General features: G+C 48.2%; 11 protein-coding genes across 11 annotated transcripts; 6 read left to right on the plus strand and 5 right to left on the minus strand.

The window, feature by feature from the left end:
- Nucleotides 1–151: 151 nt before the first annotated feature.
- N7509_003391 (cytochrome P450) lies at nucleotides 152–2037 on the minus strand (the record flags this gene model as incomplete). Its single annotated transcript, XM_056628028.1, has 5 exons — nucleotides 152–355; nucleotides 407–656; nucleotides 715–882; nucleotides 946–1622; nucleotides 1672–2037. The coding sequence occupies 5 exons, from the start codon at nucleotides 2035–2037 to the stop codon at nucleotides 152–154; spliced, it is 1665 nt and encodes a 554-aa protein (XP_056490762.1).
- A 311-nt stretch (nucleotides 2038–2348) lies between these two features.
- On the minus strand, nucleotides 2349–3406 carry N7509_003392 (amidohydrolase family protein; the record flags this gene model as incomplete). The annotated part of the gene is made up of 2 exons (XM_056628029.1): nucleotides 2349–3242; nucleotides 3296–3406. 2 exons carry the CDS (start codon nucleotides 3404–3406, stop codon nucleotides 2349–2351), a joined length of 1005 nt encoding a protein of 334 aa, XP_056490763.1.
- A 342-nt stretch (nucleotides 3407–3748) lies between these two features.
- N7509_003393 (ketopantoate reductase family protein) lies at nucleotides 3749–4833 on the minus strand (the record flags this gene model as incomplete). The annotated part of the gene is made up of 2 exons (XM_056628030.1): nucleotides 3749–4575; nucleotides 4626–4833. The coding sequence occupies 2 exons, from the start codon at nucleotides 4831–4833 to the stop codon at nucleotides 3749–3751; spliced, it is 1035 nt and encodes a 344-aa protein (XP_056490764.1).
- A 461-nt stretch (nucleotides 4834–5294) lies between these two features.
- Nucleotides 5295–6638, minus strand: N7509_003394 (uncharacterized protein; the record flags this gene model as incomplete). Its single annotated transcript, XM_056628031.1, has 7 exons — nucleotides 5295–5617; nucleotides 5692–5765; nucleotides 5814–6193; nucleotides 6247–6323; nucleotides 6377–6413; nucleotides 6482–6562; nucleotides 6597–6638. 7 exons carry the CDS (start codon nucleotides 6636–6638, stop codon nucleotides 5295–5297), a joined length of 1014 nt encoding a protein of 337 aa, XP_056490765.1.
- A 1067-nt stretch (nucleotides 6639–7705) lies between these two features.
- On the plus strand, nucleotides 7706–9187 carry N7509_003395 (uncharacterized protein; the record flags this gene model as incomplete). Its single annotated transcript, XM_056628032.1, has 5 exons — nucleotides 7706–7870; nucleotides 7926–8058; nucleotides 8194–8314; nucleotides 8369–8823; nucleotides 8877–9187. The coding sequence occupies 5 exons, from the start codon at nucleotides 7706–7708 to the stop codon at nucleotides 9185–9187; spliced, it is 1185 nt and encodes a 394-aa protein (XP_056490766.1).
- Nucleotides 9188–10272: 1085 nt separating this feature from the next.
- Nucleotides 10273–11892, plus strand: N7509_003396 (uncharacterized protein; the record flags this gene model as incomplete). The annotated part of the gene is made up of 4 exons (XM_056628033.1): nucleotides 10273–11421; nucleotides 11475–11579; nucleotides 11644–11731; nucleotides 11783–11892. 4 exons carry the CDS (start codon nucleotides 10273–10275, stop codon nucleotides 11890–11892), a joined length of 1452 nt encoding a protein of 483 aa, XP_056490767.1.
- Nucleotides 11893–12395: 503 nt separating this feature from the next.
- Nucleotides 12396–12613, plus strand: N7509_003397 (uncharacterized protein; the record flags this gene model as incomplete). The annotated part of the gene is made up of 2 exons (XM_056628034.1): nucleotides 12396–12483; nucleotides 12519–12613. The coding sequence occupies 2 exons, from the start codon at nucleotides 12396–12398 to the stop codon at nucleotides 12611–12613; spliced, it is 183 nt and encodes a 60-aa protein (XP_056490768.1).
- Nucleotides 12614–12831: 218 nt separating this feature from the next.
- N7509_003398 (uncharacterized protein) lies at nucleotides 12832–13827 on the plus strand (the record flags this gene model as incomplete). Its single annotated transcript, XM_056628035.1, has 1 exon — nucleotides 12832–13827. The coding sequence occupies one exon, from the start codon at nucleotides 12832–12834 to the stop codon at nucleotides 13825–13827; it is 996 nt and encodes a 331-aa protein (XP_056490769.1).
- A 1199-nt stretch (nucleotides 13828–15026) lies between these two features.
- N7509_003399 (Male sterility NAD-binding) lies at nucleotides 15027–16399 on the plus strand (the record flags this gene model as incomplete). The annotated part of the gene is made up of 2 exons (XM_056628036.1): nucleotides 15027–15163; nucleotides 15232–16399. The coding sequence occupies 2 exons, from the start codon at nucleotides 15027–15029 to the stop codon at nucleotides 16397–16399; spliced, it is 1305 nt and encodes a 434-aa protein (XP_056490770.1).
- Nucleotides 16400–16742: 343 nt separating this feature from the next.
- Nucleotides 16743–17987, plus strand: N7509_003400 (putative PP-loop ATPase superfamily protein; the record flags this gene model as incomplete). The annotated part of the gene is given in 3 exon segments (XM_056628037.1): nucleotides 16743–17180; nucleotides 17194–17478; nucleotides 17505–17987. 3 exon segments carry the CDS (start codon nucleotides 16743–16745, stop codon nucleotides 17985–17987), a joined length of 1206 nt encoding a protein of 401 aa, XP_056490771.1.
- A 568-nt stretch (nucleotides 17988–18555) lies between these two features.
- N7509_003401 (putative Ras guanyl-nucleotide exchange factor RasGEF) lies at nucleotides 18556–22934 on the minus strand (the record flags this gene model as incomplete). The annotated part of the gene is made up of 6 exons (XM_056628038.1): nucleotides 18556–19003; nucleotides 19544–19605; nucleotides 19664–21637; nucleotides 21906–22078; nucleotides 22249–22573; nucleotides 22686–22934. The coding sequence occupies 6 exons, from the start codon at nucleotides 22932–22934 to the stop codon at nucleotides 18556–18558; spliced, it is 3231 nt and encodes a 1076-aa protein (XP_056490772.1).
- Nucleotides 22935–24425: the final 1491 nt, after the last annotated feature.

The following is a 24425-nucleotide window of genomic DNA, read 5'->3' on the forward strand; positions in this document are numbered from 1 at the left end:
TAATCGAAGTAAGAAGAGATTTGATTTTCATATTTTATTGCAAAGTCGACTTTTTTCACAAGCCATCCATGGTGTCACCCAATTATGTAAAGGTTCTATTCCATTACACCACGAATAACTAGAGGTTGCCAGTGCTACTAGTAGCCGTGTATCAGCTTGATGATGGGCTGACACCTCGAGGTCTGAAGCGGCATATCAGCCCATTCTGCTTAGCAAACCAAAAGGTCTCGACCCGCCACTCGGACTCATCAGATGCCCACTCAATCTCGAAGTGGCGCAGTAGTTGAGGAATAAGTTTACCCATCTCCATAATCGAGATGTTTTTGCCAATGCATGATCGAGACCCATAACCAAACTTGTTATACCGTTAGAATATTTCCAGCTGTAGGGCCACGAAAAGACTCACTGTCATAAGATGACGGTTCATTAATTTAACCTGCTCCTCAGAGCAATTGATCCATCTCTCGGGTCGGAATTCATCGGCATCATCTCCAAAGACTGTCCTATCTCTATGGATGACAGCTGCATTCATCCCGACTATAGTACCTGCCTTCAGATGAACCCCGCATAAATCTATACCTTCTTCGGGGACAACTCTTTCAAGGGGGAAGGAAACCCCAGGATGGCATCGCATCGCTTCTTTCATAACCGCTTGTCTGGATCTTGTTAGACTTATGCTGGGGCGAACAGAGGTTTGAGTGGTGCTTCACTAACAGGTAAGGTAGTTCTAAACATTCTCCATATGTGATCATGGGAGAAAGTTTCCCGTGACCATCTGCCATGTCCACTTCCTGCTGAGCCCTTTTGTACGCGGACTTATTGCGGACTAAAAAGTAGAGAATAGCACGCAAGGAAATGGCAGTTGTGTCACTTCCAGCAAGCCTATAACCCAAAATTAATACATCTGCCCCATTGCTCAAGTCATTGGAGCCTTTTGAATCTTACAGATTATTGCTCAAATGATTTATCATGTCGCGATTGGATAACTGTTTCCCTTTCGACTCTTCACTCCGGAGCCATGCTAGAAAGTCGGGCCGATGGCCATGAGATTTATCGCGGGTTTTATCATAATCATCGATGCATTCTTGGGTAATCTGTATTTCCATGAGAATGACGCCGGAATATATCAAAGAGAAGCAGGGTGGGTGACTCACATTCACCATAGTTCGAAGCGGATCGGCGATCTCAACAAACGGCTGGGCTGTCAAAAGCTTTGCGACCCAGCTGTTCCCCATTAGCCATGGATGTAGCGCCGGAACTTGTCCAACTATTCCTGCATATTTTAATCCAAGCTCAAGACCGCCGATCATACCCATCACATCTTCTCGCTTCTCCATAAAACCGAATCGGCGTTGGAAAGTGATAGCTCCGATCACATCAAAAGCATACCATTGTAGCCACACACCCAGGTCTACCTTCTGACCTTGAAAATCTTTCATTGCATCAAGAAATATACTCGTGCATTCATCTGCAAATGGTTCCAAAGACTTAATTGACGACATTGAAAATTTCTGCGCGACAGGTCGGCGCAATGCTTGGTGGGCAACTGGATCTCTTATAGTGAACATGCTAGGCATTGTTTCTCCTTCAAAAACAGGACTGAAAGCATTGTAGAATGTTGACTATATTTAAATTTAGAAAGATGATCGAATCGCTTCTCAAAGTACGTACCTTGACAAACTTGCTGCTGATTCCGTAAATAATCGGAAGCGCCGCGGGGTCAGAGATGTCGACTGTGTTAGGACTTGTTCGAACTATAGGTCCATATTTCTCATGTAGGCTCATATAGAAGTTTGGAGCATCTCCTTTGGCAATCCTGAAAGGGCGGTAGAGATATGTTAAGCGAGCCATGATAGGCCCCGGGATCGATCTCAGTCCAGGCTTCAATGCTGCTGTGAGATATGACATAGATATGAGAATACTCAACGTTAAAATGATTAAACCTTTGAAGCCATTCAGCTGGTCAGTATACTCGGTGAGAATACTCATGATGGCTGCTGGTTCCATATCCAAATTCTCGACCAGAGTTTCGGACATGATATTTCGTAGTCCTGCAAAGCTCAGATATAACAACTATATACCTGGACTCGCAATTATATAGCAAATCCATATCAAGTAGATAATCTCCCCGCATTCTTCACACCGGGTCGTGCGGGGAAGCGGTCTCTTGCCCCTCGGCTTGATATGCGGGACCTATCGCGCAATCTTTCAACTGAGGGCCTATTTGTTAGAAAATTCATTGGATTCTTTTGCATGAGATGATATATTCGAACAGTTCCTAATGATTTCAGAGATTCTGGACCTCATAAAGTAGACTTTTTAGCTCCTTCATTGCCAGATAAATAAGGTCAAAAAGTAGACCCCTTCGAAGAAATCAGATCCTGGGCATTCTGGAATACAATCCGTCTACTTGTCTGCAAATCAAATATAGCCCCTAGTCCTTCGTCAAGCCTCTTAGCAAGGCTTGCAGCTAAGAGTGCTGGAGTATATGGGTAATCACTCCCATATAGTAACCTGGATGAATCTACCAGTCGCAGTGTACCATGAATCTGGTCGGGAAATGGAACCCCAGCAAGATCTATGAAAAAATGCTTTTGCAGCAGCAGTTTAATCTCGTCCTCTGAAATCGATTTCCCCAAGAGGAATGCGGAAAATTCAGCGATACGTGAAACAAGGGGTGGAAAAGCTGCTCCGCAATGACAGACGATGTATTTGATCTTGGGGCAGCTGGCCACTGTTCCAGAGGTCAAGAGACTAGCCAGAGCACGGGTTGTGTCAAACATGAATTCCATGACCGGACTGGGCACCCCATGCATCGGAGTTACATGCTCCACTGAGCCATTGCTGATGTTTTGAATATTGCAGCTGGTAGGATGAAAAAATGCAATCGTAGCCCGCTGATTCAATTTCTCAAAAACAGGCTTCAGCCGTTCATCTCCGGGGTATATTCCATGAGAATTGGTCAGTATCTGAAATCCGATCGCGCCTAAACTATCCAGCGCGTAGTCAATTTCGGCCAGCGAACCTTCGATATCGGGCAGAGGGAGCGAGGCGAAGAACATAAATCGTTCTTTGTTCTCAGCGCATATTTTAGAAAGTTCCTCGTTGACTTGACGCGTCAATTTCCGTGCTTCGGTATCGTTGCCTGGAGTTAGATGTGTACCAGGCGACGACATGCTCAGAATAGCTTGTTCGATTCTCAACTCATTCATCATCTCTATATGTGACTCTGCACTCCATTCCTGGGAAGTTGTGTCAGAAAATGAATTGGGTGACGCGTTCAACTGCGACCTACTGGAATAGCCGGCATGCCATCCGGGTGGCCCCTCCCGGCGAAATCATTCTGGAGGCAATATTCCCGATAAGCCGGCGGTACGCAATGTGCGTGAACATCAATTCTCTCCATTTTGAAATGTTGCTATGCTCTCTTAGTGAACGTTATGGAATTTGGTGAGAAATTTTGGACTAGTAAGGGATGGAGCTCGGGGATCGATGATTAGAGCGGGGAGATCATGAATAGTCCCCGCAATAATTGCTTGTGAGACTAGAAGCACACGCTAAACGAACCAAATCCGGTCGTTTGTCTTTAAAATGGCGGGGCTTGTTCCAGAGCCCCCTGCATATCTGACACGGGTTTCCTACATAGTAAATGCATTTCTACACCGCATGATCTTGGCACCCATGGGACACCCATACCAGTAGTATATTATCCGTAAAGTAATATCTGAAAGATGCATTCAACCTGCGATCAAATAAAGTCTGCTGTAGGAATTTCCTTTGGCTCATCAATATATCCACGCGCAGTGAGGAGTCTGTTCTGAATGAGCTTGAGGAACCGATATGTGTTATCTAAAATGGGGGTCTGAACGCCTTCCCTCCGGGCTACACGCAAGGCGTTCCCCAATATCACCTCCACTTCCACCGGATTCCCTTTATCCACGTCAACCAGCATACTCGGACGAAAGGATAATTCAATGGGCGTTGCGTCGACCATTTCATCCACAATATTCTCCCCGAGATCATAACCGTCGGCCTTAGCAATCGCGGCCATTTCAGCCATGCCTGGTCTTATTAGGCTATGTTCACCACCGGACCGCCGTATAGCAGCATTATCAAGCTGAGTAATAGCACACATTGTGTTGTAGATACCGTTCCATAGGGCCTTTCTCCACCGGTAGTGAACGATGTCCTGCACGACCATAGCATGCTCAATATTATTGCCGTTATAGACCGATGCGAAGTCTTCCAATCTGCTCTGCTCATACTTGCGATCTAGCTGTGTATTATGAAACACGCCCAGATGATATCGATCAGGGTCATCGTGAATGACATGACCGTTTCTTTCGTGAGCACCAATGTAGCTTGGACCGGAGAGAACTGCATTTGTTGGAAATGCGTCAATTATCGGAGGCTCGGTATAGATTCCATTTTGTAGTAGAACAATGGTAGTGTGGTTGGGTGTCACGCTAGGCGCGATTATTTCCGCAATATTTGTAATCTCAGGAATATTCTTCATTGTGACGATAACGTAGTCAAATGGACGTTGCAAGCTGGCGTCGGGGATTTTGTTGACCACTATTTCCAAAATTAGTGAGCGCTCAGAGAAGAGGTGGGTGCTTAGTTACCATGACTCGGTCTCCAGCCGGAAAGCTTTCCATGATCAACAGAGTCTATCTCAAACCCATCTCGCACCACCTTTTCGTAGTTTGAGCGGAGTACTGCAGTCACCCTTGCCATACCAGATCGTTCGAGAGCGACGCAGGCCATCGTGCCGACCCCGCCCGCGCCAATCACGAGAATTTCGCGCTTTTGCTTTCGTGGTAAATGTGACATCTTGATTTTCAGAACAGAAAGTGCCGGTTGTATTTATTTCCCATCCCAATTGCCACAGTCCTGTGTCTGCGATGACTTTTTCAAAATAAAACGGAGGAAACCCATAACCCCCGCACCGACCCCCCCCGCAGCAAAGCCAAATATATTATGTAAGTGCGCCTTCCATCTACATTGATAAGACGATTTAAACCAATGGCGCCCTCCTATCTAGCTTGTAGTACTAGTCTTCTTCATTTAAAGAAATTTTGATTTAATTTAACATAAATAATGAATGGTCGGTGTTTGTGTCAAAACTGTCAATTCAGTAAAATTCATTCATAAGATATTAAAATTCGAGCATTTCATTTCATTCATGGCCAGGCTTTTTTTTTTTATAAATATTTTCAAGATAAGTATATCAATTGACTTCTACCCAGCTCATTGAGATGGTATCCTAGTGAAATTATTCCGTGAATTCGTCTTCACGACCCATGTATCCGATGCACATCATTAAGTGGTACTTCATCGGTATGTTTGTCTGTTTGTAGATCCTGCCAAGAGTTCTGAGCCAAAGGCCATCCAACTGTATCCGAGCTTTCTCCAAGACGCGAGAATCCAGACTCTCTTTTTGCATGATGAGTACTTGGATTGTAACCAGGTCGTGGTGGTTGGGTTGTGGATCGATCTGTGAGTAAGGCCCGAGGAATAATTTTCGAAATCAAAGGCCAGAGGGGAGGCAAACAAGCAGCGATGATAATGGTGCCACTTTCCAGAACCGTCCAAATGCCGAGCTTGGCAGACAACCCTATCCCTTGTCAGTATGCGCTCTAGCTATAAATACGGCGCATATGGCTGGTTGGGTAGTAATAAATAACGTACAGGTTGGGTCGGCCATGCCAGTGGCACTCACTTCAAAAAATGTCCTCATGCGAAGGATACTTGCGACGATACCTCTATGTCTTTATTAGTAAATTAGTTTGGGGATCTCTAAGATAACTTACAGGCTTCCCAGCAGAAAGACCCCCGTCAGAGCGAGCTTATGTCCTATGCGGGTATGTAGCTTCCATATGTATGGCAAGGGCATAATCAACATAAGAATATCCGTAATGATATTTGGAGGCGAAACATATTGGTAAAAGGCCTGCTGGTCAAAACAAGAGCCTCCGGTTATCGCTTTGTTCCATGTGAAAGCGATTGGTGAGCATTGAAATATTGCAGCAAAAAGCACGCCAAGACCATGGCCGATAACAATCGTGCCCACAATATATGCGATGATTCGAAAGGTGCGAACTTGGAAAATTCTTGTGTAGAAGAAGAGGATCGAGATTTTTGCAGGCGTCACGCTGAAGGGAAAGTCGAGTATCTCGTTGGCGTAGAGACCCTGTTGAGGTATTGTTTATATGGAGCCAGCTATTCGATTCGAAGGGGCCTTACCTGGTTCAAAACGATCAATTTTTCAGGCGACTTTGCGACATACTCAATGTGATATCCTATCACTCCTTGTTTGACCACTGAAAAGATCTTCAAGTTAGCAATCATTACTGGAATCACGGACACAACATACGATAAATATAAACAGCTGACTGTCCCAAACTAGCCATCTGTGCAAAACATTTAGCATACTGGTGTGGACAACTAGAATACTTCGGGTTGATTCCGAGGTTCTCACCAATGCTGGAATCATGAGATAATCATCAATGCCGTAGGCAACCTTTTTGCATATGCCTTGTGTATAACCGTCCCCCAACGACTAAAATCTGGACGATCGCGATTGCGATTGATACGCCTAACAACTGCTGGCCGCAGTAGGCAATTGAATCGCTCATGGTAGCTCTGCGTTGGACAAATATCTGTCATGCTCTGATCGATTTTTGTAAAATAGAGGAAATGGTCCTCAAATGCTCGAATTTCATTCAACCAATTCATCCCGCCAGGTGCAACGCCGGGGCCGAACGGGAAGTTTGGCTTTTTCGCTCCAAAAGGATTCAACTATGTGGGTCAATCCTGGCAAGGAAGGGGCGTAATACGAAGTCGATGGCCTAAGATCTTCCAAATCACTCAAACCTAATTTCTTCTCCAAAAATGCTCCACAGACTGTAATCGTTTCATTTCCATACATGTATGATGGATTTCGTTGATGTGGGTGTGCTTCAAGGTTTGCATTTTTATGAGGTGGGTCTAGACAAATCTACCCCGTACTCAGGCTGTGCTGTACGCGACAACGCCGAGCCTTTCTAGACAATCACCAAAACGCCACTGATAAATGAGAGTTTCCCAATTAACACATGTTGAAGTTAGTGCGAAATTGAGATTTGGGGTTCCTATGATGCAATTGGCATGGTAATACTAGTAAGACCATAAGTAGGTCCTTTTCCCTTCTTTGGCCGAGTTCGTAGTGTCAGTTTGCAATCAACATGAAGCCGAGTTTCCTGGCTGATGTGTTTTCCAGTCTTGTTGAATACAGACTGAAGCTTGATTTAACAGGCTAAATATATCACTTCGGTCGCGCCACTGAGTTTCTAGCGCCCGGCATTTGACTTCGACCGGGATGTGAATGGGGGTCAAAATCGGTAACTGCATTTGTCGTTGACCCCTCTGGTTTTGAAGAAGAGAGATTCCCCCTGCCCAGAACTTTTTTCGTTCAAAAAAAACTAAAAATCACGAATGTCGTTGGATCTGGTGTTCTCATGGGAGCAGATCAAAGAATAAATTGAATCGGAATTGAGAGTGGGCCAGAAAGGCAAGCGGTGCTCGGAAATCGCCCGGGGATGGGCCCTTGTCACACTAGGAAGCGCCCGGCCCGGGCCACTTGGTCAAAAGATTTAACGATGGCGCCTCGCCCAATGTCGCGGAACCCGGAGTAAATCCATAAAACAATCCTAACCGTTTGACAATGACGCAAAGTACCTTCATTTCAGAGAGAATAGCTTCATTGGCAGAGGATGCAAAATCCCAACAGCTCGATGACGAGACTCGCGCGGTGGCCCTAAATGCAGCCCGAGACTTAGTGGCAGCACTCGAATCACCGGTGGAGAGGGTTATTCAAGATGTGGTGTTGGTATGTCAATTTCTGATCGTTGTACTCTTTTTCAAGAGCTATGTTAAGATAGCAGAATTCTCCTATCCTGATGGCTTTGCGCATGGGGGTACAACTAGGCATCTTCTCGCAAATCAGCCAGAGCCCAGAAAAAGGAGTCAGCTGCGATGTCATTTCTGAAAGCTCCAAAGCAAGTCCGATTCTTGTTGGTCAGTCAAAATCAATTGGATGGAGTCGCCTATTTCTTGCAACCTCCAACCAAAAAACAGTTCTCCGACCAAACCCCATGCCCGATGTGAAAAACTGGAGAGAACGGGGTTGATCTAACTTATATATGATAACAGCTCAAGTTCTCCGACTTTTGGCCGCTACAGGATACATCAAGCAACAGGATGAACAATTCAAGCCGTCGGCTCTCACGATGGTCATGGTGGATCCAAAAATTGAAGCAACAACTCGAGCTTGGTGACTCGCGAAGCAGCTCCTCGCCTGAGAAGAAGAACAACTAACACCAGGCAGTTTTGACATCGGAAACGTATGCACAATGAAAGCTCCGGAGTTCTTTCGCCAGAACAACAACAAATTTCCCGATTCGGTCAAAAACACTCCCTTTCAGCTTGGATTTGGCACCGATTTGACCTACTTCGCATGGCTCGGTCAAAATCCTGATTTGGCCAGAGACTTCCAACAATGGATGACTCTGAAGCAAAGTGCTTCCCCGAATTGGATCGACTGGTTTGATGTTCAAGGTTGTATTATAGATGGCACCGAAACACAGTCATCTTCGAGTGTTCTTCTTGTGGATGTTGGAGGCGGGGAAGGCAGCCATGTGAAACAGTTCCAAGAAAAGTTCCCTGGGGCATCTGGCCGTTTGATCCTGCAGGACTTACCGCATGTTATTTCGGGTATTGAGAATCCACCGATAAATGTCGAATTGGAGTCCCATGACTTCTTCACTCCTCAATCCATTCAAGGTATTAGATTCATCCAGTCACCTCAATATACCAACCTAACCGGCGTTTGCAAGGTGCTCGAGTATATTTTATGCACTGGATCCTCCACGACTGGTCCGACGAGCATTGTCGCTCTATTTTGACTCACATAGTGGATGCGATGGAGCCTGGATACTCGCGACTTATCATTCACGAGCAAATTCTCCGGGATTCTGGATGTGATATTCCGTCGGCATGTATGAGTGTCATGATGATGGTTCAGGTCGCAGCACTTGAGCGTAGCGAAAAGCAGTGGCGGGACTTATTAGGTTCTGTTGGTTTGCAAAACGTCAAATTTCATCAACCGCCCGGAACTGGGGAAGGAATCATCGAAGCTACCAAATAATCAGCTTCAAATAGGCTGCATATTGTAAATGGCTCTTGAGATTGATCCGGAATAAAAGCCAAAAATTGACTTCGGAGTTCTTCATCGAGTGTGAACACTCTATCATGAATCCTTCATCGTCCACCCGTCCATCTTTTACTGCGATCTCTAACAATCCGAACTTTCTCTCACTTCGTTCTAATGCCTTCAACAAACTCCCCTTTTCCTCTGGTCATTATAGACGTGATCTTTCTTTGCGAGAATGATGCCGATTCCCCAACTGAGTTTAAATCGGCTGCAGCCAGCCAATCACCTTCCAGATGGTCGCTTTGAATTCATCATCCGACCAGTCGGAATTACAACAGTGAGATATTTGCCGAAATCACCCGCCACATCTATCTTCATTTGTTTTCGAATGATGAGCAGAGTTTGGATCAAAATGACCAAGGCCAATCGCAAGTGATGATGTAGGCGATAACTTACCGAGGGTGACCACGACTATAAGAGCCACGCGATAGGCGTAGCGGAACAAAGTCCGCTGGCAGCGGATTACTGGCTTGAACGGCTCAACTCTAAGCACTCACTGCCGGGAGATAAGCGGGGGTGGAGAGCTCAGACTAGCGACACCTGCCAGATTTCGCCAAGCCGGCCTCTTTTGAAGCTGCTGATTCGATGGAAGCCATCGTGTTGCTTGTTTCCCCACACTTTTGCGTTGTGAACTCAAAGATAACACGGTCCAGGGCTTTGGGTACACGCTTCTCCGCACGATAGACGATGACTTACATCGCTGCCATGTTGCTCTTAAATAATCGGCAGTCTCATTTCTGGTCTGATATGTATCATACCTCTTGGGAATACTTTTCAACTGCATTTCAATTCATTTCTTACCGACCAGACCTTTCTTGACACCAGGCATGGTGAATGTGAATGAACACGATCATGATGAGGGGTTCTGGGCCCCGGGTACAGTCGTGCTAGAGGATGGTAAGGCACTGCCCTCTCGGTCGGATTGAGAGAATATCTAATCTGTTCCCTCATACTGACCTGTATAGTTCATCGCACGAGAGATCAGATTGTCTTGTTTCCTACTCCCAGTGCCGACCCGAATGACCCCCCTTAATTGGTCGACCTCTCGCAAAGCCCTCAACTTCACCCTAGTCAGCTTCTTCGTCCTTTGGACTTTCGTTCAGCTCGATATCGGCTTCACGGCATGGGGCCCCATGGAGTCTGAGCTTGGCTTCTCCGTTGATATTCTCAATGCTGGCGCTGCAGTTAACTATGGGGGGTTGGCGATCGGATGTTTTTTCTTTATCCCACTCGTGCACAAATATGGCCGACGACCGATCTACATATTCAGCTCCGCTCTCCAATTCGCATCGTGTATTTGGCAGGCTCAAACGTACACTGTCGGCAATTTCATTGGTGCAAATCTGATCTCAGGTCTAGGCGGAGCGATCAGTGAGATTGTGGTCCAAATCACAATTGCGGACATGTTCTTTGTGCACCAGCATGCGACGATGAACGGCTGGTTCGTTATTTTCCAATCCGCAGGTGCTTTCCTCGGACCTGTCGCATCAGGCTATATCGTCGACTCTCAAGGATGGCGTTGGATGTGGTGGTGGTGCGTGATTTTCTTTGGGATCACATTGTTCTGTGTCATTTTTCTCTTTGAAGAGTCGAAATATGTCCCAGTTCTTGATGGGCAGCATGTCGTCTCTGCGCCATTACCGAATAGCCAGGCACTTACTGCTGCGGAAGGAAAAGATGAAGTCACAGCAGACATCAAAAGGACGGGTTCTGAGCCTGCTACGAGCCAAGCGGTAATAAACCCTGAGATCGAACTCAAGACTTACTGGCAGAGAATGGCATGGGTCACCAAGACAGATGAGCCTCTTTGGCCGCACTTTTATACCCCTCTCGTGACCCTGTTCACTTATCCGGCTGTTACTTACGCCGCTCTCACCTATGGATCTACGCTGGCGTGGTTCGCAACCATGACCTCTCTTCAAGCATCGTACATGCTGTTACCACCATATAACTTTGACGCGATTGGCATCGGCTTGATGAACGTCGCGCCTTTTGTTGGCGCGCTCTTGGGCTTTCCCTGTGGTGGATATCTTAGTGATAAGTCCATCCTCTGGTTATCTAAGAGGAATGGCGGTATCTACGAGCCCGAGATGCGTCTTTGGCTTGCACTTCCCGTTGCTATCTTGGGTCCAGCATCGATCTTGATGTTCGGCCTGGGACTTGCCTACGTATGTTCATCGTTTGTTTAAGGTCACTCATTCATCAGCTGACTTTCTCTCAGGGAGTTCATTGGGCACTTCTCGCTGTTGGTTTTGGTGTCTTTGGGTTCACATTGGCTGCTATAAGCGGCATATCGCTTTCGTACCTTATGGACTGTTATCAAGACGTATGTATTCCAAAAATACCCTCCCCAATAAGACCTTCGAGGAGCTAACGCAGACGGATAACAGGTCATTGGAGATGCTCTGGTCGGCGTGATCTTCATGCGTAACATCATTTCGGTTATTGTTCTTTTTGTTCTCACGCCCTGGGTGGAGGGTATGGGTTTACAAAATCTCCATGTACTTTGCGCAGTTGTCGCCTTTTTAGTCTACATGATCCCTGTCCCCTTACTTATTTGGGGTAAGAAAGCGCGGGTCGCGACAGCGGCAAGCTACAGGAAGTTGGCTGCTACTCATGTGAGCCACAGGATGGTCTAGCAAGTGTTCGGTATAATCTACAGTCTAGCTCTTAATTCAGTAATGTATCTAGTGAAAGCTTTTTCCCACAGGCGCACACCAATTGATTAACTGGGTCGGCTTTGCTTTCCCCGCAAAATGTCTTATCTCTCACTTTAACCTCATTCAGTATGGTCCAGCCGCTTGTGCGGAACAGTAAGGTACAGCCGAGCTTATCAGGTCATTTCTCCGCATTTCCAGCCTAAAAGCCCGTAGACCAGCTGTGACTGATCTTGTTTCTACCAAGAACGATCCCATCATTGGGACCAATTTTGCAAGCCACATACTCAGGGTACCAAGCCCAGGAGTCGTCTTGGTTATTTGACAACGGCTTGCTACCCTCTGATTCAAACGCAAAGTATGCGTTCCGGCTTTTAGTTTACAAACCATGGAATACTGATGCCTGTGCGTCAAGACTAAGGCGGGGCATAAGATAACATGCCCCCCAGAAAGCAATTCAAACGGAACACAGATGCATATTCAAGATGGCCGCTGCCAGTTGTGTGAGACGAGCCTGTGACCCGTGTCATAATCTCAAGGAGAAATGCAGACGACCTGACGCGGACACCCCTTGTGAACGATGCTCTCGATTAAATCAACTATGCCAGACGACGAGACACGCAGCAAAGACGGGCCGGAAGCCACGTTGTCAACAAAGATTACTTTACACACTACCAAATTCGACAAGTTCAGCATTTGGTGACGGCTATATCACATCGCCCCAGGATTTACTCTGCGGGTCGAGTCCCCATGACGGGGGGGTTGGCGGCTAATCCAGTGATCTTTTCTGCACTTGACGGATGGGAGCGGCACTTTCTGAACTTAATGAAAGACATAGTGGCCCCTTCTCCACTGGACAAGTTTCTTGTCGGTCCGACCTTTCACGAATCACATCATGTATCCTTCATTCAAAGCCTCGTTATGCCTACCCCGGCACTTAAACACGCCGCAGTCGCCTGTGCGGCAGCTCTCTTCGGAGATGAAAATGACGAGTACGCCAAAACCAGCCTTGAAATCGGTCACAGGCGTGCTGCCCTCGCAATTTCATCACTGCGGTCATTCCAAATATCAAACGAGCAAGATATCGCCACGTTGCTTATCCTTGGTGTTGCAATGGTTACATTTGCCATGCATGTCTCTGACGGTCAAGCATCTTTGATCTCCCATTACACCTTAAGTCTCATTAAGCCACTGGCTCAGAATATCTACACATTGAACTCCGCAATGATCGACTACTGGATGTGTTTGGTGTGCACTGAGACCTCGGAGTGTTTGTTAAAGTCTGAGGTCCCAAGTATGAGAGTCGATCCTTGCAAGCGGACTCACGAGGTTGATCGTTATCTCGGCTTAAGCTCGTCGATATTCGCACAGTTCTATGATATCTGCGAGGCTGGAAATTCTCTCAAAAATGCTTCCATGGCGACAGCTGCAAGGGTTGTGGAGAACTTGGCTTCTATCAAAGTTGCAGTGGACCAGTGGCATACAACCCCTCCCTCCGACTTCCTTGATCAATACACACAAGCCGAAGTGGTCAGTATGCTTTCTCAAGCGAAGATATTTCGCTTCGCAGCCTTGTTGATAATTCACCGCCTACAATATCCTTATGGCGAACAAGACAGAGAGGCCTCTATGTTAGGTCGTGCAATTATTGACGAGTTTGATATGGTTCTCCAAATTACCCAACGCTCAGTTCCATGTACCGCGCTTCCATATCTCGCTGCGTGTTTTGAGATTGTAGAATCAGACTCCAGGAATGCCGCCCTCGGAAAGATGAAGGACATTGTCACCTTTTCCAGGCAGTCACGCGTCCGATTTGAGAAGACCTTGACTTCAGTCTGGAAGGCTCGAGATCAGGGGTATCGTTTCCACTGGTTCGAACTTGGTCAATACGCGGCTTCAGGGGCACCTGGAAAATGAATGCACCAACATGTATAACAGCTATTCAATGATTCATTTTGAAGAATAAAAAGCTTTATCGGAGTTTGAAAGATGATCATGTAGATCGAATAGAGGGCGTGGATTCCCCGGTAACCGGATTTCTAGAGGACAATACGTCACATCATGAGATAGTTCAAGTCGAAATGTGCCTGGGGGCCGAAATCTAGTGGTTCTTACAGCCAAATAGAATTTATCACATTCGTGATAAACTGGCATCACCTAGGTTATTTACATGGCCAACTCTTGGGGGACTCAAAGACTTGTTTTCATGACGAAGTAACCGGTGGAGCATGAGATACCCAATGCTGGGCCGTTAAGACATCTGCATGTCTCAATCGTCAAACATACATTTAGTTCAGATAGAATTTACTTGGTGCACTTCAGGCTCAAATCGGAAGTTGTTCCGCTCGCTCTATTTGCTTTGGGTTCCAGAGACATGTGAATAATAGCGATTTTGTTGCTCCCTACTTCATTACCATGGGAAGCTCGCAGTATTACGCGCCGACGTGTTGGTTCAGTTTTCAACCTATGCGTGCCAAAAACGCAGGGGCTTGCTTATGTTCATTAAGGTCTCACATGAAGCGGTGAACACTCGACATGTACAGGATCCTTCTAGTGATTATATCGCGAGGCAGATTTTGGATGCACTCCTGTTCGTAATGACTGCCGGCGGTCCTAGCACCTTGCACAACCGAACACGACCGTAAACTCGGGCTCTGAGCGTAGTTCCAGCAATTATATGACTAGATTTCGCACGCTCTCATTCACTACCACTTCCTAGTGGCAATCAATTGCCCGTTTGCTGCTAGAGAAGGAGCTTCTTGACCGATGTATTGGCTGTGGATGGTTCGCGTTACAGGGTGGACCCTGCTGTGGTGGTTACACAAACATGCACCCCCCTCACCTTAGCTGCAGAAAGCTGCATTCGGCCCGATCTCGAGCTATTCCATGAGCCAGATGAGATCCAGTATCTTCAGGAAAATCGTTTCCATTATCTAGGCCAAAAATGTAAGCTCGCCGACTATATATTCCGCCGAGAGCTCCACCGCTACTAGCACTATTGCTTGTTAAAAATGGGCTCCCGTTTATGCATATTCCTTGAAGGTTTGTCCCTCGCTTCAAGTCGTCATTCTGAGTTTCTTGCAAATCAGGCCTAGAACCTCCATTCATCATCAAAGATGGTATGGGACTACTACGATGGCAAAATTTTGTTTGTCACTGGCGGAACGGGAATTATTGGCACAACGCTACTCTATAGGCTCTTGAGTCAAGCGGCTCCAGAACATATTTATGTATTGTGTCGAGGTGGTTACGAGTTAGCTTTTACCCATTCGAGTCCTGGTATAATATAGCCAATTGAGCATACTAATTACTTCTCACTAGGAGAGCAAAAACAAAATGGACCGAGATGCTATCAGCCCCGGCGGCCGAAATTCTCACCCAGAGCAATCGCATGACAATTTTGGACGGCGAGCTTGGAGATACCGCGACAATGAACCTTCCAGACGATGACCTTCAAATGATTAAGCAAAAAGTGCATATTATCATTCATGCTGCATCTTCTATAGCACTGAACAATTCACTCCGCGAACTAGACTACACAGTGATTGCACCCACCGTGTGTCTAGTACAATACGCCCTGAAGTTTGCTAAATTGGAAAAATTCGTCTTTCTCTCCACCGCTTATGTCAATGCTCATCTTTGGACGAAAAGCAAGTCATCCGATGTTGCTGTGGAGGAACGAGTGTATCCCCTGGGATCCAACGACGAAAATCCAGTGGAAACAGCACCCCACGTGTATCGAGAACTGCAGAAAACGGGTACGACAGAAGAATATGAGACTCATGATTTCCCGTGGCCATATGCTTATGCAAAACATTTGGCGGAGAGACTTGTATTAAACAAGGCCGCGCTAAAGAATGCCTCAGACAAGATTCTTATCATCCGGCCTTCAGTTGTTGGGCCGGCCGACCAACTTCCATACCACGGCTTCACCACTTCATACTCTTCCCCATCAACAGCCTGTGCGGCAGCTTATGCGCTGCACCCAGGACGGAAGATCAATCTTGCCACTCGGTGCGAGAACCCTGATAAAGAAGCAACCATCGATGAAGTTCCTGTGGATGTTGTCGCAGAACGGCTTCTGGTACACGTGGCGCTCGGCTCAAGTGGATGTGTTCATGCAGTCAGTGGAGAGAAAGGGCGATTGCGTATTGAGGACTGGTGGGAGGCATTCAAGAAAGAACGCCGATGGCCCTGGAATGTGAAGCCAGTCTGGGTATCGAAGGACTGGCATTCATCCGATCTACATCATGTTGCCAAAAGCTTGAAAATAATCGGAACTTCCTTCGCTTTCTCTGAAGAAAAGACGGACATTCTTTCTGAGAAGCTCAATAGTGATCTAAAGCTTTATGCAGATCGGTCGAAGCCATATTCCCTTGTCCATCGGCGGCACCATATTCACCACCTTGCTCGTCAGATGGCGAAGAAAAGCAGATTACCGGCGTGCTCGGCCAGTATTCTACTGCGAAAAGGAAAGCCACACACTTAGAGCCTGAGTGAGAAATGAGAAAAGTTTGGTGTTGACTTACGACTCATTTCGGATATAGCGCTTTTACTATGTGACTCCGAGTTACTAGTACTTGCAAATATGTTTACTTCTCATGTTGATAGTTAAATAGGTACTGAATAAATCAATTTCCACTTCTTCGAACCCATTTGTATATTTATTCCCCATCATTTTCTCTTTGAGATATCTAAAAGGAAAGCCCTGATACGCTGGAAGTATACTCGTACCCGTACGTACGCCAGTTGGCGGAAGGCACGGGCCCACTGCGGGGAAACGAAATTCTTTTTTGCCCCTCCAATGAACCCTCTACAACCACCACGCAATCATGGCCCCAACGACGTGTTTCAACTGTAAGGAGGCGCGCGCTGTTATTATCAGGCCCAAAAACAGACACAAGCTGTGCCGGGCCTGCTTCATCGAAGTTTTCGAGACCGAGGTGCACGAAACGATCACCGGCACAAACCTCTTCTTCCCCGGCGAACGAATCGCGATCGGAGCCAGCGGCGGAAAAGACAGCACAGTCCTGGCAGCAGTTTTGAAAACTCTGAACGAACGATATAACTACGGACTAGATCTCTGCCTACTCTCCATCGATGAGGGCATTCGCGGCTACCGCGATGATAGTCTGGAGACAGTCAAGCGCAATGCTAAGCAGTACGACATGCCGCTGACGATCGTGGGATATGGCGAATTATACGGATGGACTATGGATCAGGTTGTGGAGCAAATTGGCAAAAAAGGGAAACTGCACATACTGTGGCGTGTTTCGGCGACAGGCGCTTGATCGGGGTGCGGCGCGTTTGGATATCCAACATGTCGTCACGGGTCACAATGCGGACGACGTTGCTGAAACCGTCATGATGAACTTGCTTCGCGGTGATCTGCCTCGTCTTTCTCGCGGAACCAGTATTGTGACTGCCTCCGGTGGCTCGGATATCAAGCGAAGCAAGCCGCTGAAGTACGCCTACGAGAAAGAGATTGTTCTCTACGCCCACCACCGCCAACTCGATTACTTCACAACCGAATGCATCTATTCCCCGAGGCATTCCGCGGCAGTGCCCGTACATTAGTCAAAGACCTCGAGAAGATCCGCCCCAGCTCCATCTTGGACATTGTCAAGAGCGGCGAGGATATGGCCGCTCTGGTCCCACGAGACACGAGCCAAGATGGCAAATCTTGCAAAACAACCGCAGCAGCAGAGGAAGAAAACACCGGCAGTTGCGGCAGCCAAAACGGACGGACGAGTGGTGGCGAGATGGCAGCCATGGAAAAGCAGTTGACTGAGAATGAGACTGCCGAGGCACACGAGACGGAGATCCAACTTCCTCGAAAAGGCGCAAAGAACACAAAGAACACTGTCAAAAGCTCCAAGGCTGTCAAAAGCCAGACTTTGGGTCACTGTGAGCGTTGCGGCTACATCTCCAGTCAACGGGTGTGCAAGGCATGCACTCTCCTGGAAGGTCTCAACCGCAACAGACCCAAGACTGCGATTGAGGTTGGGATGGAAGATGAGGAAGGTAGCTCAACACTGATGCGTCAGATGGAGCGCACTCAGTTGACCAACAGCTGAGATGTCTACCAAGTTTGATTCATCTCCTAAAGAATGCCCCATTTCACCTCACTTGCTCGCAGCCCATTTTGAAAATGCGTCGCGGGCTACTACATTATCTCCATGGCAGCCTCAGTCGCCCAGATTCCCATGCTGCTCAAGCACAGTCTGACATGGCTTGACAGCAGCGCTGCAGGGGCAGTCATATTTGCCAAGGACTCCCTTGGAGATTATAGGCACTTGGCATCGCCTAGATATGGCATAAACATGACTCACAACTGGCAAACAATTGACCTAGTCTTTTCGAGACAACTACAAGCACCGCCAACCTCAAAGACCCAGCTACAAAAACAGCTACATCAGATGAGATATCATGAAATCCACGACCAGTGGATTTTGTACAAAAATAGCCATGAAATATAGTACACAATCTCACAGGGTATTCATATAATCATCGTCCACACCTCCTCCACTTTGTACCAATAGCCTCCAAGCATGTAAAGCCTCATGCTCGATTACTGTCCATGTATTGAACCACATGACGCCATTCCTACCCAAATCGATACATCCCGACGAAAGAAGGAAAACCTCACTCAGTCTTCTTCTCAGATTCATACAAATCAGGCAAATCCATACCAACCCGTCGGGCCGTAAGACGAATCTTCTCCTCCTCATCCATGTTCATGCCGGGGTTATACCGCTCCAACAGGGCAGCATAGGTACGCTGCGCGCGAGCATACTGCGCCAACTGCTCCGCCTCCTGCAGGCGCAGAGCGCGTTCTTCGCTCGTAGTCGGGACCGAGAAGGGAATTGCGTCTGTGCCGCTGGTTCCTGCTATTGAGGATGTAGGGGAGGTTGAGGGTGTCTTGGTTGTGGAGGCGGTTTGCGGCTCGGAGCGGAAGAGGGTTCTGAGGCGGGCGTGGATTGGCGATGGGGTGGTTTTTGATACCTTGGGGATCTCGCGGAGGAGGGCGCGGTAGGTGCTTCGCGCTTGGTTTGTGAGGGGTTGTGTCATTTTGGATGTGGTTTGGTTTTGGCTGTTTGTTCGGAGAGTAAATTGGTTATTTGGTGATAAAGCCCGGAAGGGTGATTGATACGCACGTGACCCACCGATATTCATCGACTCTACGATCCCTGTCTGTAAGGTCGGGGTGAAATATTCGATAGAGAGTTACTAGTAGGAAGCATGTATTATTTTAATCTTGATTTACAAGGAATAGAGATTCAAAGTTTAGCTCGTCATATATATTGGGTATGATTATTCTGTGTCGTGACCGACGACTCATCACTACCCGTTAACGCACTCCTATGTACAAAATCGGTAAGGGAGCCTTTGAAACGTTGTCATTCCAAGCGTCACATCATCCACGCTGTGGAGCTGGCCTTTTAAAGCATGGCGAAGCAAAATCAGACGGTATTTATCAATCATAGCAAGCGTTTCGACATGATAAAGGGGTATGGCGGAAAAAAGATCAAGGAGTAGGTAGAGATGATTTAGGAACATGGATAGTAGAATAGGTGGTGTTTCCTTCTAGGAAATGAGGTGGGCGTTGGCCTATGCACGTAACCAGCCGAACTTTTTCCGGCCGGCCTCGCTGCCAGTGGCTGGCTCAACTTGAAGGCTGCGGGCATATAAGTCCTGTGGGAATCACGGGTTAGAACATTGATTTTGGTACAAAATAGGGGGTGCTGCTTACCTCTTCGTCGCCTGACAACTTCGAGTCAAGGATCATTCGTTCGATATCGTCAAACTTTTGGGCCTGAGGGTGAGGTGATTGTTGACTTCGTTGGATACCAAGGACTACCTCGCCCATGACCTCAAATTTCTTCCAATTGATACGAGACTTGTTCTCGCCGACGAACGTTTTGTTCCCCTCTTCTGCGGAAACCAGGTCACGGCGATGGAGTGGGAGGAAAGGAATGCGCTCGGAGAAAGAGTTCTCCCACGCGAGGCGATAAGCGAAGTGACTTCGCTGGGTGCTCATAAGGATGACAAGGCGCATGAAATCCTTCTGGTTTTGGACGGGAATCAGTTCTCGCGTCTGTGTCAGACGGTGGACAGGGGTACCATTGATAGCAGCAATAAGTGCGCCCAAGGAGTTGTAATTGTTTTGACGGCGCAGTTTGACGGCGATCGACATGAACTTCTCCAGGCACCTCGCTCGGTGCTTTGGTTTGTCACGAAGAAGAACCATGCTTGCCACAAAGAAGGCAAGGTGATTGAATTGTCGGATCATCCTGTTCACGTTCTGCAAGCTCTTGATTTTATCCTTCTCCACGCCCGATAAACTCACATGCCGCACGAGATCTCGCGGTCGGAATGAGTTATACATTATCCAATCGATTCGAGTCAACTCTCGCGCAAAATCTTCATCGGGCGTTTCCATGAAGTAGCGCCATTGGATTTTCGTGAGCATGGTTCGGGAATGCAGCTCTAGGCGCAGGGCTTCCTTTTGTGAAGCCTCCACGGTCAAGAGCGAAAATGATTGGTTCATTGTACTAGAGGGCTTGTCGGTGTTTGATGAAATGGATAATGTTCCCGATAGGCGTGACGTTGAGTCATGTGGACCATCACTGAGGTCCAGATTGCTCATGCTGTAAATGGGATCTTCTTCCTCATCGTCGTCGTTGTCGTCGCCATCGTCATATGTGCCCGTCAGGAACGGGGCCGGCGAACTCCGTCCGGAGTTGTCGAAGAAGGTTTCTGTGGGGCTGGCATCATCAGCATCTCCATCGCTGAAGGCCCAGCCCGCATCGTCATCTTCGGAATTAGAGTCTAGAAAAGACCCAATCTCTTTGGCTGCAAACATATAAAAGTGGCTCTTCTCGAGAGTAGCCACGAAGTCGTTGATTCGTTTGCGAGTTTTGTTGTGGGCAAAGTCGCCGGGATAATCTGAGGCCCACAGTGCAATCACATTGAGCAACCGCAGCTGGTCTGCCATTCGGGCGAGTTGGTCACTGTTGCTAGTTTCGTTCTTCTCGAACCTGGTGATCAGGGCATTGAGGAGTGCCCCGGGGGCGGCGAATTTTCGGTATAGACACAAGAAGATAGAGACGAATTTCGAGTCTTGTTTGGACATTGGTTGTGCGACAAGACGGTCAACGAGTTCGTCAAAGCTGAATCCTGACTCTGCGCTGGAATTGCTCTCGATGCTGGGCTTCGGGCGCAGGACATTGTCCGAGGGCATGGCTTGCCCGTTATCCATCTCGTCCTCCATGTTCAAAAAGCTATTAAAGGCGTCGGAGGCTCCACTCTGCCGCCAGGCGGACGGGGTACGTTGGTGGCGGTTTTCCAGGATCGGGGAGTTGTCTAGCTGTGCGGACGGTCGAGGATTGTTCAGTCGCGCGCCAGATGGCGGGGTGAGCGGTCGCACCGGCTGAGAATTACTCCTGGCATTTCGCGATGAACTAGAAGCATGCTGTTGCGCCAGACTAGGAGGGATGGCCGGTTCGCTGTGCAGACGGTGACCGCTGTTCCCTTCGACTCGATCCGAGGAGATTGTTGAGCCGCCAGCGGCTCCTGTGAAGATGGCGGTGGGGGGTTGATGAATTGGATCGGGAGTGATGCTGCCAGTCGTGGGGAGGAGTGGGTTGAAAGGACTTTGTGGTCGTCCGCGGCGGGGCGGGGGAAGGAGGAGAATTAGGATTACGGTCAGACGAAGCGGCGAGGTCTGGGCGAATAAGATCCGGTTAGCGGTGGTCAGAAACAGTGGAACGCCACGAATTTGGAGGATTCCTTTCGCTCTTGGGGCTCCTCTGTCGATCGGTGGGCTCTGACAGAAGGGAAAGGGTAGCGAAATGCTAGTGCCGTGACCCACTTGGAGTGGCAGGGGTCATGGCTCACAATCCCTTTCTCTCTTCTCCACAACGCAGAAGGAAGAGGGGAGGGGGAGGGGGGATGGATCATGAGATTCACTCACCTGCTCGATGCGATATAACAGCTCGCAGGACCAAAGCGATACACATCTGCTGCGATCGGGGCGAGTCGGGCGAGGTTCGGTAGATCTCGTGCCGCTCGTGAACCACAGCCAATTCGCTGTCTTCTGGTCGCAAATCACATTTGCAGGCAACTAGCAACAACGGGGAAGGGGAAGGGGGTGCGTCAAGTGCATCTGAGTTCAAACGAGGTCAGCCAGCTGAAAGTTGAGATTTTCCTGGAACAAAAAAAAGAAAAGAAAGATCAAATGCAAACAGATGTATGTCTAACTCGACCACAAGGAACCTCGGGAGGGGAAAACGGGGATAGGCGGATGGTATGCGATATAGAACATTCCCAACATACCTATGAGTTCTTTGGCCTCGTCGAAATTATCCGCTTGGGTAGCATCGTGAAGCAACAAAACCCCATCGACAACAGGAGGCGCAGTATCCGTTTCCAGTCGTGGCCAGACTATACTTTGGTCTTGGCTCAAAGTGACTTTCTGTAGATCAATCTCCAACAAACGAACCATGTATACCGAACCGTCCAGAGACATCTTTTTCTTTGTTGAGAAAGATGACGGGGTATTCTTCATATCCAAGGCACACTTGATGAAGCTCGATTTGCCCGCATTATTCTGACCGACAACGGCGATGGTCACTTCCGGTAAACCGGGTTTGGAGGGTTCCTGCAGGGATGAATACTGTCTTTAGTAATCAGACGATCTCATTGTACGCCGCTGCTGCATCGACTGGGGAATGGATGACCACTGGCAGTACGTGAGTACATATGCTACGCACCTCGTCGCCGGGCTGCCGAGAGCGGGATCGCTTCGGCGCAATGCGGCTCCCATTCGAAGGTCCTTCCTCTTCTTCCATGAGGGTGTGTCCAACATTCGGACCCGACCTGCGGCCTGGATCCAACTTGTGTAATCCACCTGATGGGGCCGATGAAGTCCGACTCCCTATCCCGGGTCGCTGCGGAGGGGCTGCAGGTATCGCTTGTGCTCGGTCACTCATGGCTCGCTCTCGTCGAGCTTGTGAAGACATGGAGGGCCCCAATGGATGGTGACGACTCGAAGGTGAAAATGTGGAGGGAGAGTGTGGTTGCGAGGAGGGTGAGGCGTCAGCGTATCCGGCTATTGCATTGGTGCGAACTGCTGCTGCTGCATATCCATCGTTTCCCCGTCGGTCGCAGTGAATGTGATCCTTCTTGTCGGCAGCAAACCAATTCGGACCCTAAACAAGAGTCCTGAAGGTGGGGAGGCGTAGGCGTGGGGGGGAAAGAGAAGGGGTGGAATCTGGAGAATTGGAGAGAAGGAGTGGTGCTCGGAGATATGAAGATGAGGCAAAGACAAGAGAGACCCGTGGAACGGTGGGAAGTGGGAACCCGCTGTCAAAGGGGAAGACTTGGGATCATTTAACCGTGAACATTGAACAGGGTGAACAGTGAAAAATAAAAGAACAGACAATAAAATATTCAAATAATAAAATAATAAAATAAAATAGGGAGAAATAAAAAGATACCAGATCGATAGATCACCGCGGGACCCTTGACTCTAGTCCCGGTTCTGGGGATTTGGTATTTTTTTATCTTTTTTGCATTATGTATTATTCATTTTTCCCATCATTTTTCTGGAATCTCAAATCTCAAAAATCCCAATTCTGGTTGGGAGCTGAACTCTGGATTCTCATTGGATTGAGCGGTGGCCCCGTTCTCCAGATCTCACGAGTCCACTCATCGCCATTCCACCGGTTCCCCGTCGTTCATTCGCTAGTCAAGCTCTCCTGGCCGAACAACATGAGCTGAGTCGGGAACTCCTGTTTTTCACCCTAATTCACTCTATACTCCATACTTCTCCGGACACCTGGCACTTTTGCTGTTTACAGTTGCCACTTGGTATCCAGACGCCACGACTTCAGCCTTCACGATGGATCCCTCCTCCACGCCACCCGCTCCGCTTCGGTTCAGCCGATGGATGCCCATGCGTTGTTCGAATGAGTCCCGAGTACGAAAGCGACCATTGTATACCAGGCTGGCCACGATGTGACCTGAGTAGGACCAGCTAGGGTACTTTGGTCCCGGGGAAGCGTGAAAGCCAGAGCCAAGCGCACCACGCAACCGAGGCCTCGGGTCGTGGTGGATGCACAATACTTTACATAGCAAAGAGCCAGGGGCCCAGACAGGTCCTTCGCGGGGCCCGAGAAGAAGAAAAAAAATGGGACATTTGGTTTAGCCTCGTACGGCCTGGAAACTCGACCAGTCCGATTCGTGTATCTCTCCTCCTATGAACCACACGGCCACTACGACACTCCGTACATGGTGAACCCCTCTACGTTCTTGTTATTCTCAGAATCAGATGCTATATGGGGCCAACTCGCTCGGAGTCCTGTGTTGCCTTCACTCGTGCTGTGCTCAGTGAGGGGTCCTTCACAGGCGAAAGTACCTCCTGCAGCTCTAGCCTAGCAGCTGTCAACCGACGAATCCCATCCCACCATGCGTCAACCCCGCGGCTCCTTTTACCGGGCTTGGGCTTAGGC

This window comes from Penicillium cosmopolitanum (genome assembly GCF_028827165.1).
Source record: "Penicillium cosmopolitanum strain IBT 29677 chromosome Unknown utg000005l:1.0-4006212.0:1.0-4009387.0, whole genome shotgun sequence".
NCBI classification, from domain to species: domain Eukaryota; kingdom Fungi; phylum Ascomycota; class Eurotiomycetes; order Eurotiales; family Aspergillaceae; genus Penicillium; species Penicillium cosmopolitanum.